Here is a 12,253-nt window from a genome sequence, read left to right as displayed (position 1 = left end):
TGGGTAGATTTCATGTTTTTATAGCAATAGTCTATGGGCCTTGCAAAATCAGTCAAAATCCAGTAAAACAGACGGGAGCGAAGGGTGTTGCTTCAGTCAAAATGGCAGAGAGTGAATGAGTTAATTACCAATTTATGGAGACTCAAAAGAAGTCTGTATCTCACTAATTGTTGAAGGTTTTGGAGAGTAGCGAATGTCGATTTTTTTGGCAGGGTTCATTCAAGGATGCTGGTTTATATTTAAAAAAAAAAAAAAAAAAAAAAAAAAAAAGAGATGCGGGTGCCGGAAGCTGTCACAGAAGGCAACTTTCCACGCTCCAAAATATGTCACTTTTAGGTATGAAATTGTCTGTGGAAGTTCTCAGTCATCAGCAAAAAGTTGCAAACAGATTCCCATATTTATATCTGGTGGGTTCGTTGTCTCAATACAACTTTTTGACGACTAAAGGGAGAGAATGTTCATGTTAGGTTAATGTTTTTTTTACTTGATCAGCATAGATGAGTGTGTGTGTTTGTCAAATGTTATTTATTATTAAAAAACTAAAAAGTTTTTTACGTAATGACAGAAATGCATGTTTGGAACACTATTGTGAGTAGTAGCAAATATAATTGATAATAAAAAAAAAACTAAAAGTATGCCTTAATTAATCATTTGGAACAGTGTATTCTACTTGCATGCGTGTTTATTTTAAACAGAGGGTGAAGTTTAAAAAATTAAGCTTATCCTTTCTGTCTACATTCATTGTATTTCTAAAAATTCATCTAAAAAAAAAAATCATTTCTGTGTATTGCTGTGGAAAATGACTTTTGATTGACTCTATGAAATGTTCCAGTGAAATGCTCTTCCACTAGATGGCACAAAGTACACAATGAGCCGACGCGTGTAACCGCCTGTTGCCATTCAGTCATTCAGGGCAAAAAATAAAAATTCTTATTGAATTGAGACCGGATTGAGATTATTGTAAATAATCAGCAATCATCGGGTTTTCACCAAATTGCTCTTCACTGAAAAACAAAAGGTAGCACAAGTAATCCAGTCATTGGTGTCAAGGAAGTCATTGATTGTTTGTTTTTGACTGAGACTGAAATGTTTGTCTGTGTGGGCGGAGCTAATTTAGCCTGGGTCTTTCTGTGCACTTTAAAGTCTAATTGTGGTGCATTTTCTGCAAATCATTTTGGAAGGTGTTTATTTTTAAGGGGAATGTTGTATGATGAGTTTAAAAATGAGATATGACAAGTTCCCATCATGTATTTATTGTTTAAACTATAAATGTATAATTTGCAGATCTTCCGTAGCTCAGTTTGTTCCCTGTAGTGGTTGTGAAGGTTTTTGTGCTGTGAAATTATTGCATCACTGGAAACAGGCCAAAAGCTCCTTTTGCTAAATTTGCTCATATTTTGTCCCTTGCAAATTGTCGGATCAATCTAAAGTGTTGATAAGGGCCTGCTGTCTTTGATAATAGTATGAAACGTTTTTGGAGGTTTGAAGATTCCATCTGTTGCCATGGATGAAAGTTATTAAAGTTTGGAAAACGTGGCTGTGTGGGCCATTTCCTCACGCAAGAAAAGCAATGTCACGTTTGGAAAAATACCACTATTCACATTTTTTTGCAGCTCTAAGATGTCACAAGATGGCTCCAATATGCTAATTGGAAAATAGGAATTGGTATCAAGGAAGTACAGTGGGGATAGGGACATAAATAGTGAAAATCTGTGTATAATTGACGTCCATTGAAATGAATCGGGGAACTAAAATAAAATGTTAAAAATTTTGATGAATGTAATCTAGGGGTGCACTGATCTTAATTTTGGAAGATCGATGATCGGCCGATCCCTTCAAAATAAACCGATCTTTTCCACCAATCTCATCTCCTTCCTCAAAGGTCTGAAAAACTGGCTAATAGATTTTAATTTTTATTTGGCCGATATTGTTCAATGTTCTCCAATAAAACAAGATTGGAACACTGAAGGTATATGCTGCTTGTAATGGAAAAAAAATCAGGATCGGCAGGTCAGACTTTTTAAAAGATCAGGGATCGGCCGGAAAAATGTGATCGGTGCACCCCTAATGTAAATGAAAAACAGGAGTTGGAAAAAAACAAAAAAACACACAAACCACTAATCCACTTGTGTTAAATGATAGTGGACTGACAGACAAGCTGTGTATAAAGGGGAGGAGCTAAGTTTAGCCTGGGTTGTGAGGTTAGTTGTGGAGAGTCTTTTGCCTTTGTCATTTTTTTTTTTTTTGTCAGCCAAAACATCTTAAAGGTGTTTCTTATCAAAGATAATGTAAAAAAAAAAAAAACCGAGCTGGACGTGGGTCATAGTTACAAGCCGGGCCGTCGGGAGATGACATTTTCCGAAACACTTGTTGTCTATGGCCGGCGTCTCCTCCCGGAGGAGCGAAAAGGAAGCGACAGTAAAGCGGCGTGAGCGCTTTGGGCTTATCGGCGCCCTCTGCTGCACCAGGAAAAAAATACCGGAATTGGGAAAAGTCGACCCCAAACTTGACAAGTTAGAACAAACGGCTCAGGAGCAGCCGCAGCGGTCCACCACCATGGCGGGGATCTTGCCGTAGATGATCTGCTCCTTGCGGTTGAAGTAGAGCATGTTGATGGGCGACATCTTGGTGGGGGTGCAGCACGGGCCGGCGTTGCCCCGTGGGTTGGCCTTGTTCACCAGGTGGGTGTGCGGGTACTTCTGCAGGTGCATGTACTCGCACTCGCCCGAGCAGTAGTTGGCCTTGTAGCGCTTGGGCGCGATGATCCAGTCCCAGCCGAAGTCCTCGAAGTCGACGGTGAGCGGGTAGCGGCAGCAGCGCGACTCCGACGAGTCGTCGTCGCAGTCCAGGCCCGCGTCCCGGCGCGGGCGCCGCGGGCCCTCGCTCAGCTTCACCTCCAGGAACGGTTGCTGCATGCCGACACACGGGGAAAAAAAACAAAAAAACATTGACACAGCAATCAAACTTAATTGGCAGGACAGGAAAAAAAAGTCACTAGGTTATGTAAGAAATATTTTTAAAGTTATTTTTTTTTTAATAAGAACAAAGTTGTCTAATCGTTTAACTCATTTACTGCCGTATTCGTTAAACAGATCTTTTGACGTTTAAAGCCGACAATGGCAGTGAATGAGTTAAAGTCACAATCGTCGGATTTGAGATAGACCAATATATATATTTTTTTTCCCCAGGGCCGATACTGGTGCCAATTATTAGTAGTCAGGGAGGCCGATAACCGATATTGGGGTGGGAATATTGGCATAATTTTTTTTTAAATACAAATACCAATCTTGACTCTGTTGTAATATCTTAAAGCAGATTTATGTGAACTGTTTTTGTGACTTTTCAAAATGTAGGGTTTTTTTTGTTTTTTTTAATCTTAAACAATAGACATCCTTTTAAATTTCTAACAAAAGTTTTAGGGAGCTCCCAATGTTATCAATACGTCTTAAAAAGTGAAATGGAAACTAAAAGGGATACTTGACTCATTGAACAATTTTCAGCAGTGAAAAGTTAATGTTTTGTTTAGAATGAATTTGGTAACTTCATTATTTTTCATGTACAATTAATACCTTTAAAAAAATATTTTTTGTAGTTGCTGTCTGCTGATGATGACACCACCTGTGCTGAGAAAGTAGGTAACGGCTTTTATGACTCAACTCACATTTTACATTTTACACCTTTAGTTGAGGTCCTGCTGAAGTGATAAATTGGGTAAACATGGGAAATACACGATAACACATCAGGTGTACAGTGCATCAAAAATTACGAATTTTAATGGGTGTCTATGAGTCCAAAAATGGCACAAGTTTAATTTAAATCTCCATCTCCCATTTGCGCTAACTTAGAAACTTCAGGATGGTGCCATTTTGAACTTTTAGATTTTTTAACAATCACCAAATTCATGTCATCTCCCGAGTATTTTTTTTCCCAATGCTTTTTCTTTGATGAAAAACAGAAAAGCCAGAAATTGTATTGATTTATTTTTTAATCTTAAACAATAGACATCCTTTTTAAATTTCTAACAAAACGTTCAGGGAGCTCCTCTCGTCTTAAAAAGTGAAATGGAAACTTAAACAAGTAAATACATTAGCTCTCTATAGTTTTCTACAGAAAGAAAAATTTTAAAATACTTGTAATCTTGAACTTTCACATTTCTTAATGTCAAACAAAAGCAAGAAGGTTCAGCAGCATCTCCTATAAAGTTAACTGAAAATTTAAATAAATACTTAGTTAAATGGTTTTATATTTACCTTATATCGGCCATCAGATTTTTTTTTTTTTTTTTTTTTAAAGGCCAATAAGATATTTATGAAAATGCTCTATCTGCGCCGATTATTGGTCTATCCCTACATAGGACAACAAACTTGTCACCTGTTTGTCCCTGTAAAATATATTTTGGTCATCTGTATAAACATACATTTTAATAATAATTCTAACTAATAAATATTTGAAAACACACTCATTTATCTTCTAACGAGTCAATATTTAGCAGAACTAAAGTAGGAAAGATTTTTTTTCTTCTCCCATTCTCCACCAATTTGAAAGTCGAACAACTTGCAAGTCAACCAAACGTCCATCAGAATTGATATGATGCCCAACTTTGGAGGTTCTCTGATGACTTTTGGCAGCCATTTTACCAAATATGGCGCGCTCATAATATTATGAAAGGTTTTTGGCCTTGAAATGGAATCAAGGGAGGTCTTGTAATTGCCTTCAAGCCCGTCGTTTGCGGTCGGCGGTTGACCGAGAGTGACCTGGACACGGTGTGGCCAATTAGTCGCGTTTGCACTTTGTGGAATGCGGCGGCGGTGGTGGGCCAATTGGATCTTTTCATTTCATGAAGCCATTTTGGCATGAGCGCCTCAAAGGTGAACCGTCTCATTAATGTTCATTTCTCAGGAACAGCGATCATGTGACTGGCTCAATTTGATTTTGGATTTTATATGTGCCATGTGATTGGCTGGCGACCAGTCCAGGGTGTACCCCGCCTACTGCCCAAAGCCAGCTGAGATAGGCTCCAGCACCCCCCGCGACTCTTGTGAGGAATAAGCGGTCACGAAAATGGATGGATGGATGGAAATTTGGGTTACAAGTTTGCACGTTTTTTTACACATTGTTTGCTAAATACTATTGTTGATTAAGTCATAATTGAACATTTTAGAAAAATATTTTTTTAGTTTTTTTTTTTTTAATAACAATTTGAGTTTTTTTTTTTTTATGTTTTTAGTGTATAATTAGAAAACAAGGTGTTTTTTTTTATTTTATTTTATTATTATTATTATTTTTTAATACAACAACAACAACAACAACAAAAAAGATGAAGATTTGTCAAAGTAAGAAGCCTTTTCTCACCAGTCCTTCCTCGCCCGGCTCGGCGGAGGTGACGGCCAGGTCGTTGCCGGCGTCGTCGTAGGCGTTGATGTGGATGCCCCAGTTGGTGTCGGGCTGCCGCAGCCACACGCTCAGCACCTGCTTGACGTCGATGCTCTGCCAGGAGGCGGCGCCGGCCTTCACGTCCAGCTTGAGCGAGCGCACGCGCGCCGGCCGCCCGCCGTCGGCCGTCAGGCGGGAGATCTGCAGGAAGACGCCGGTGGGCTCCTCGGCCGCCCGCAGGTGCACCCACAGCTGCGCCCGCAGCACGCGGCCGGCCTGGAACTTGGGCGTCGGCGAGAACAGGCAGCATTTGGGCGAGCCGTCGGCCTGCGCCGCCGCGTCGGCTGAGGGGAGACCACGGAACACGTTCTCAAGACGGGTACAAACTAGGGATGTAACGATACCGGCAATATCGTGATATTGAAACTACCACAATATCGTCATGTTCACGATATTTAAAAGCTACACATCTATTTAAAAAAGTAAGTTTGATTTAATTTGTGCAGTTATAGCACCCTCTGGTGGCTACTTTTTTTTAGTGCAGTTTGATTTTCATTAGGGATGTTTTGGCCCTTCTATGTTTAAAATACACTAATTGTCAGATGAAGGGGATTGTCAAATGCTTTGAAGCGAGTCAATACATGGAGGAACTCAATGTGGGCTTACATTAGTGACTAAGTGCCTCAATATTAAAGGGATACTTCACTTATATAGCCCATTATAGCAATAAAAAGTTAATATTTTGTCTATAATTAATTTGATAGGTTAATTATTTTTCACATGCAATTAGTACCTTTAAAGACACATTTTGCAACTTGCTGTCGACTGAAAATGACATCACAAGGGCTCAGGTAACCAAACAGTTCACCTGTTTTCTAGGGTTGGTCATGTGACATTCACAAGCTGAGCTGTGATTGGTTACCTGAGTCCTTGTGATGTCATTTTCAGTCAACAGCAAGTTGCAAATTGTGTTTTTAAAGGTACTAATTGTACATGAAAAATAATGAAAATATCAAATTTGTTATAGGCAAAATATTGTTTGACTGCCAAAAATGGCTAAATAAGTAAATAATCTCTTTAAGTGTTGTTAGAGATTGAAGGTAGTTTATATGTATTGCTGTTTTATGTACAAAAGCACAATATTGTGCTTTTTTTAGTATGAGCTTGTGTCAACAAAATCATCCAGCGGTAAACATATTGCCAAACAAAATGTTTTGTTTATTTTTGTTTATTATTTTGTGCAAAAAAAATACTGGGATTGTTTCGTTCAAATTAAAAACAAATAATTTTGGAAGCAACCTCCCCCGTCCCCGTCCTTAATACTATTCCGAGGAATCGGCAGATCATCCAAATCAAGTGACTCGGACTCAGTTGCAAAAAAAAAAAATGTGATCGGGACATCCCCTAATGGAAATATATATATATATATATGTTCAACATCAACTAGAGAATTACAAAATCTGCAACTGAATTGTATATATCTGTTATTCCAGTTTCAGATATCGCTCATCGCGAACTACATTTATTACTGATATCTGCAATGCCATATCGTTGACACATTTATGATAAGGTTTGTTTGGTCATGACAGATGGAACAGACCCACGAGTGGAATCAATCCGTATAACTCCAATTGAGCTATTTAACGATCTGATCTGATTGAAGGTAGTTTATATGTATTGTATGTATATATATATATATATATATATATATATATATATATATATATATACTTGGAATAATTCAATATTTCGCTAAGCATAGTAAAGTTGTAAAAATATCTGTAACTGGAAGTATGACTAGCAAAAATCAAATTGTATTCAATTTGATTGATCTATAGTAGTAGACAGTATCACCAAAATGGAGTTGGATCATTTCGTGTTCATTTTCAGATAATCTGCTGCCATATGCGTGAATTACAAATATTGACAACATAATTGTAGATGATGGGCAACTCCAGTTGGTGAGATCTACAATTTGATTCTGACTATATAGTGATAAGCAAAATCGGTGTTGAATATTATTGCAATCATGTAAAGAAATGACATTTTCATTATCTAACAATTTTTTTTAATGCAGCAAAATAAGCAGGTTTGATGTATTCTTAGGTAGTTCATATATTTTATATATATATATAAATATATATGCGATATAGTTGCTTAATATAGCGATATCGATATTATTGCAATATTTCACATGTACCTAAAGAAGTGACATTTTTATGCTCTAATGAAAGAATTCCAATTTTCCATGTGTCAAATTAATAAAACTCAATGTATTCTTAGTTAATTAATTGTAATGACCCCTCGATAATATTCAACTATTGGATGGCCGTGCACATTTTACTTAGTCTGACTGGTCAAATTCAGATTAAAGCGTAAAATTTCGTATGAAACTTACTGCATGTGTTTGCGATATGCATATTGCATGGGCCAATATCGCGATATCGATTTTTTCTTTTTATATATATTGTGCAACTCTAATATATATATACATACATACATATACATACACATATGTTCTGTTTTTCATGTTATTTAGATATTGTAACTGTTCTATCAGATAGCGATGATACATTTTAAATAAAGGTTTGCATCTGATTCATCAAAGTCATTATCGTATATATTGTGCATCTTACGGACTACTAGACTATCCATAAATATTCCACTTCAAATTCAAAATATGTTCAGATATCTTCAAATCAAGTTTTAACTCGGCAGGTTGAAGTTGTTGATGTCTGTAATTAACTCTGTCTTCATTTTCTCCGCGCTCGTAATAATTCCCGTTTTGATATCTTGAATGAAAAACCCCAACATTACAAGTTACAACTCGCCAGTTGCACATAATTAAAAATGCTAATTGCGGAGGGTCAAACCACCGTCGCTTGCAATTGCAAATAAACATTGGCCAACCAAATTGAAACAAACGGAAGTTTCACATCTGTGCGTAAAAAGTGGCGAGGTTCGAACGGAATCGGATTGGAGGCGCGACTTACGTTCCGTGGCCATCATCATGACGGTCTCGGTGACGGCGTGCTCGTCGTCCTCGTCCGCCGCGACCGCGTCGCGGTTGTCGTCCCCGAGGACGTCGTACTGGTCCAGCAGCTGCTGCAGCGGGGGCGCCCTGGGCAGCAGCTGCTTGACCACGTCGCGGCTGATGTTGGGCGCCTCCTTCATGCGCAGCTTGCTCAGGATTTGGGACTTGATGGCGTTCAGGCGCATGCTTTTGATTTGCTGGCGCACGTCGCAGCTGGAGCACGGCTCCGACGGATCCTCCGGCGGACCGGCGGAGGCGGACCAGGAGGAGGAGGAGGAGGCCGACTGCGTGTGCGTCTGCGTGTCGCACGCGGCCAAAAGCGTCAGCAAAGTCAAGGCGATGTGAGAGGAACGCATGTTTGTGCACCCAACAACCAGCAAAAACGAAAAAGGAAGAAACGATCCGATGGAGTGCTTTCGAAGTCAAGTCCAAACACTGATTGGCATCACTTGATTAGCGCGCGCCTTTTTATTCTCACACTTTTTTTTTTTTTTTTTTTTTTTTAAAGTGGCGTCCAAAACGATGATTGGCTCGGCAGGCCAACAATGATTTTGAACCATTGGGTGGGGGGTGTCTGGGTCACGAGCAGATTGTGGATAGATTGACTTTTCATGCGGTGATTGCGCAACCGGCGGAAGCAAACTTGACCTTCTTCGCGCAAGACGTGATGCGCCTGCGCCTGATTAGATACGTCACTTTCCATAACAATCAACAGTAAAACAAAAATAAATTACGGTGATGATTTGAGTATTTTTTGTGAACTACAAAAATGTCAAGACAATTTAACAACTTCATTGTACATAGCAATCAACACAAATGTAATATATATATATATATATATATATATATATATATATATATATATATATATATATATATATATATATATATATATATATATATTATAACGGCGCACAATAAAATAGCAAAACAATTTGGCACCAAGTTCATCTTGCATAACAACGCAAATCAAAAAGAAAGTTCTCACATTTTTATAACTGCACAATAAAATGGCAAGCCAATGTGTCAGCAACTTCATTTGACATAATCAACACATTATGAAAACAATATTTTTCTGATGATAAAATGTAGATTTTTCAGTTGAAAATGGATTGCCTCAATCAGTGGTATTATTTTAAAAAATAAAATAAAAATAATAAAATATTATTTTAAGCCATTATGACCTTATAAACTATTTGAACATCAACACTCGACTCAATTATGGGAAGATAATCATGAAAAATATTTCCTACATAATTAAAATTTCCTACAAATTAACTCCAGTCCAAGAAAACTACTTAGGGAGTGTTGCTTTTGCATACCACCAGAGGGAGCCCTTTTTGTGGCTCACTAACGCAAATAAATTTCTTGATTTTGATTTGTTCTTTCATTTTGGAAGAGAATCTTTCCCGTTATTGTAATTTTTCTTCACATTTTTATTTTTTAATAACCCCCATTTCCCCCCCCCCACAGTTTGAATGAAAGTCATAAACATTTACTTGTCACTATCCTCGATTTCAAATTCAATTTGTAGGAACTGATATACTGCGATTGGCTGGCAACCAGTCCAGGGTGTCCCCCGCCTCCTGCCCAGAGCCAGCTGAGATAGGCGCCAGCAGCCCCCGCGACCCTTGTGAGGAATAAGCGGTCAAGAAAATGGATGGATGGAACTGATATAATGCAACACAGAGATTGTATATACAGTATGTTATAAGACATTAAGTTTGTATGATTTTCACATTCTTAAAATAGGCAGCAGTTGGTGTTTGGGCCACAGAATTTGGTGTGGATTGCGCCACTCTAAAATAAAATAAAAATAAAATACTCCGTCCAAAAGTTCTGACACAGTGAGATCACTTCCTTTATTTCTGCAGTTGACTGAAAACGTCAAAGTTTTACCAATCAATTTCACATTCGCGACAGTTGGCGGTCAAACTATCACTCAAGCCATTCAAAATGTTAATTAAAGGAAAATACATTTTTTATGGCAACAGTGCCATCTAGTGGACATTTGTAGACGTGCAGTCTTTTTTTTTCTCTTCCCCAAAAGCCCATCCAGATTGAAACTGGATGTTGATGGCTCTTTTGTAATTGAACAGTCACAAAGCCCATGAAATCAGATTTTTGCGAGATGGATTTGAAACCACATTTGGAGGTCATTTCTTTCATGTTGCATTTGGACAGGATGTCAGTAAATAGCGTCGAACGGATTGCTATTTGACAGTCCACGAAATCACTCTACTCTACAGCAAGCTCACTTGATTAGTCTGTACTTTTGCAAAAGGTCTACATGTAAAAAATGTCAGCACGAAAATTCTAACCTTGCCTTCCGAAAGTGTTCAGGGGCACGCCGCACCCCCAACCTTCAACCATCCCCACCAGCCATTAACACCATCAGATCATTCTTTATTATTTTGGGTACTTTCAATTCCTACATCCACATCCTGGTGGTCAACTCTGTAATCTACACAAGTACGAATCCAACGATTGTTTTATTTATATATATATATATATATATATATATATATATATATATATATATATATATATATATATATATATATATATATATATATATATATATATATATATATATATATAAAATGTATATGTATAAACAGTTTACGCACAAGTCAATCCTAGTCCCACCTTGAGTGTAGTTACTCAAGTTATCCACAGGAGGGCAGTATTGTATCGTCTCTCAGTTGCTTCTCCTTTTCGACTTTGATTGCCAAAAAAAAACAAAAAACTTACTATACATGGTAGTTAAAAAAAAAAAAAAAAAAGACACCTTACTATACATGGTCATCTTTACAAAAAAAAAAAATAACTTACTATACATGGTCATTTTTAAATAAAAAAGACACCTTACAAAACATGGTTATCTTTTTTAAAATGCTTTACTATACTCAGTTGTAAAAGAAAAAAAAAAACCTTACTATACATGGTAATTTTTTTTTTAATAAAAAAAAGCCACCTTACAATACATGGTTATCTTTTTTAAAATTATTTACTATACTCAGTTGTAAAAAAAAAAAAAACAAAAAAAAAAAACTTACTATACATGGTCTCTTTTTTTAATAAAAAGAAATAAAGAAAAATATACATGGTCATCTTAAAAAAAAATAAAATAAAATAAATAAAATAAATAAATAAATAACTTACTATACATGGTCATTTTTATTTTTTTAAATAAAAAAGACACCTTACAATACATGGTTATCTTTTTTTAAATGCTTTACTATACTCGGTTGTAAAAGAAAAAAAAACCTTACTATACATGGTAATTTTTTTTAAATAAAAAAAGACACCTTACAATACATGGTTATCTTTTTTTTAAATGCTTTACTATACTCAGTTGTAAAAGAAAAAAAAACCTTACTATACATGGTATTTTTTTTTTTAATAAAAAAAAGACACCTTACAATACATGGTTATCTTTTTTTTAAAGTCTTTACTATACTCGGTAGTATATAAAAAAACAAAAACAAAAAAAACAAAACAACAACAACACCTTACTATACATGGTCATCTTAAAAAAAAAAAAAAAAAAAAAACTTACTATACATGGTCATTTTTTTTTAAATAAAAAAGACACCTTACACTACATGGTTATCTTTTTTAAAATGCTTTACGATATATACTCAGTTGAAAAAGAAAAAAAAAAACTTACTATACATGGTAATTTTTTTTTTAATAATAAAAAAAAGACACCTTACAATACATGGTTATCTTTGGTAAAATTCTTTACTATACTCAGTTGTAAAAGAAAAAAAACCCTTACTATACATGGTAATTTTTTTTAAATAAAAAAAAAGACACCTTACAATACATGGTTATCTTTTT

At 36.4% G+C, this 12,253-nt stretch overlaps 1 protein-coding gene across 1 annotated transcript; it reads right to left on the bottom strand.

The window, feature by feature from the left end:
• Positions 1 to 260: 260 nt before the first annotated feature.
• On the bottom strand, positions 261 to 8,835 carry mstnb (myostatin b). The gene is made up of 3 exons (XM_077537090.1): positions 8,367 to 8,835; positions 5,353 to 5,717; positions 261 to 2,909 (listed from the first exon to the last, which is right to left on the bottom strand). The coding sequence occupies exons 1-3, from the start codon at positions 8,761 to 8,763 to the stop codon at positions 2,529 to 2,531; spliced, it is 1,143 nt and encodes a 380-aa protein (XP_077393216.1). The 5' UTR covers positions 8,764 to 8,835; the 3' UTR covers positions 261 to 2,528.
• Between the last annotated feature and the right edge of the window lie 3,418 nt (positions 8,836 to 12,253).

Source organism: Festucalex cinctus, chromosome 11 (genome assembly GCF_051991245.1).
Source record: "Festucalex cinctus isolate MCC-2025b chromosome 11, RoL_Fcin_1.0, whole genome shotgun sequence".
Classification (NCBI taxonomy): domain Eukaryota; kingdom Metazoa; phylum Chordata; class Actinopteri; order Syngnathiformes; family Syngnathidae; genus Festucalex; species Festucalex cinctus.
This window is presented reverse-complemented; position numbering and strand designations above follow the sequence as displayed.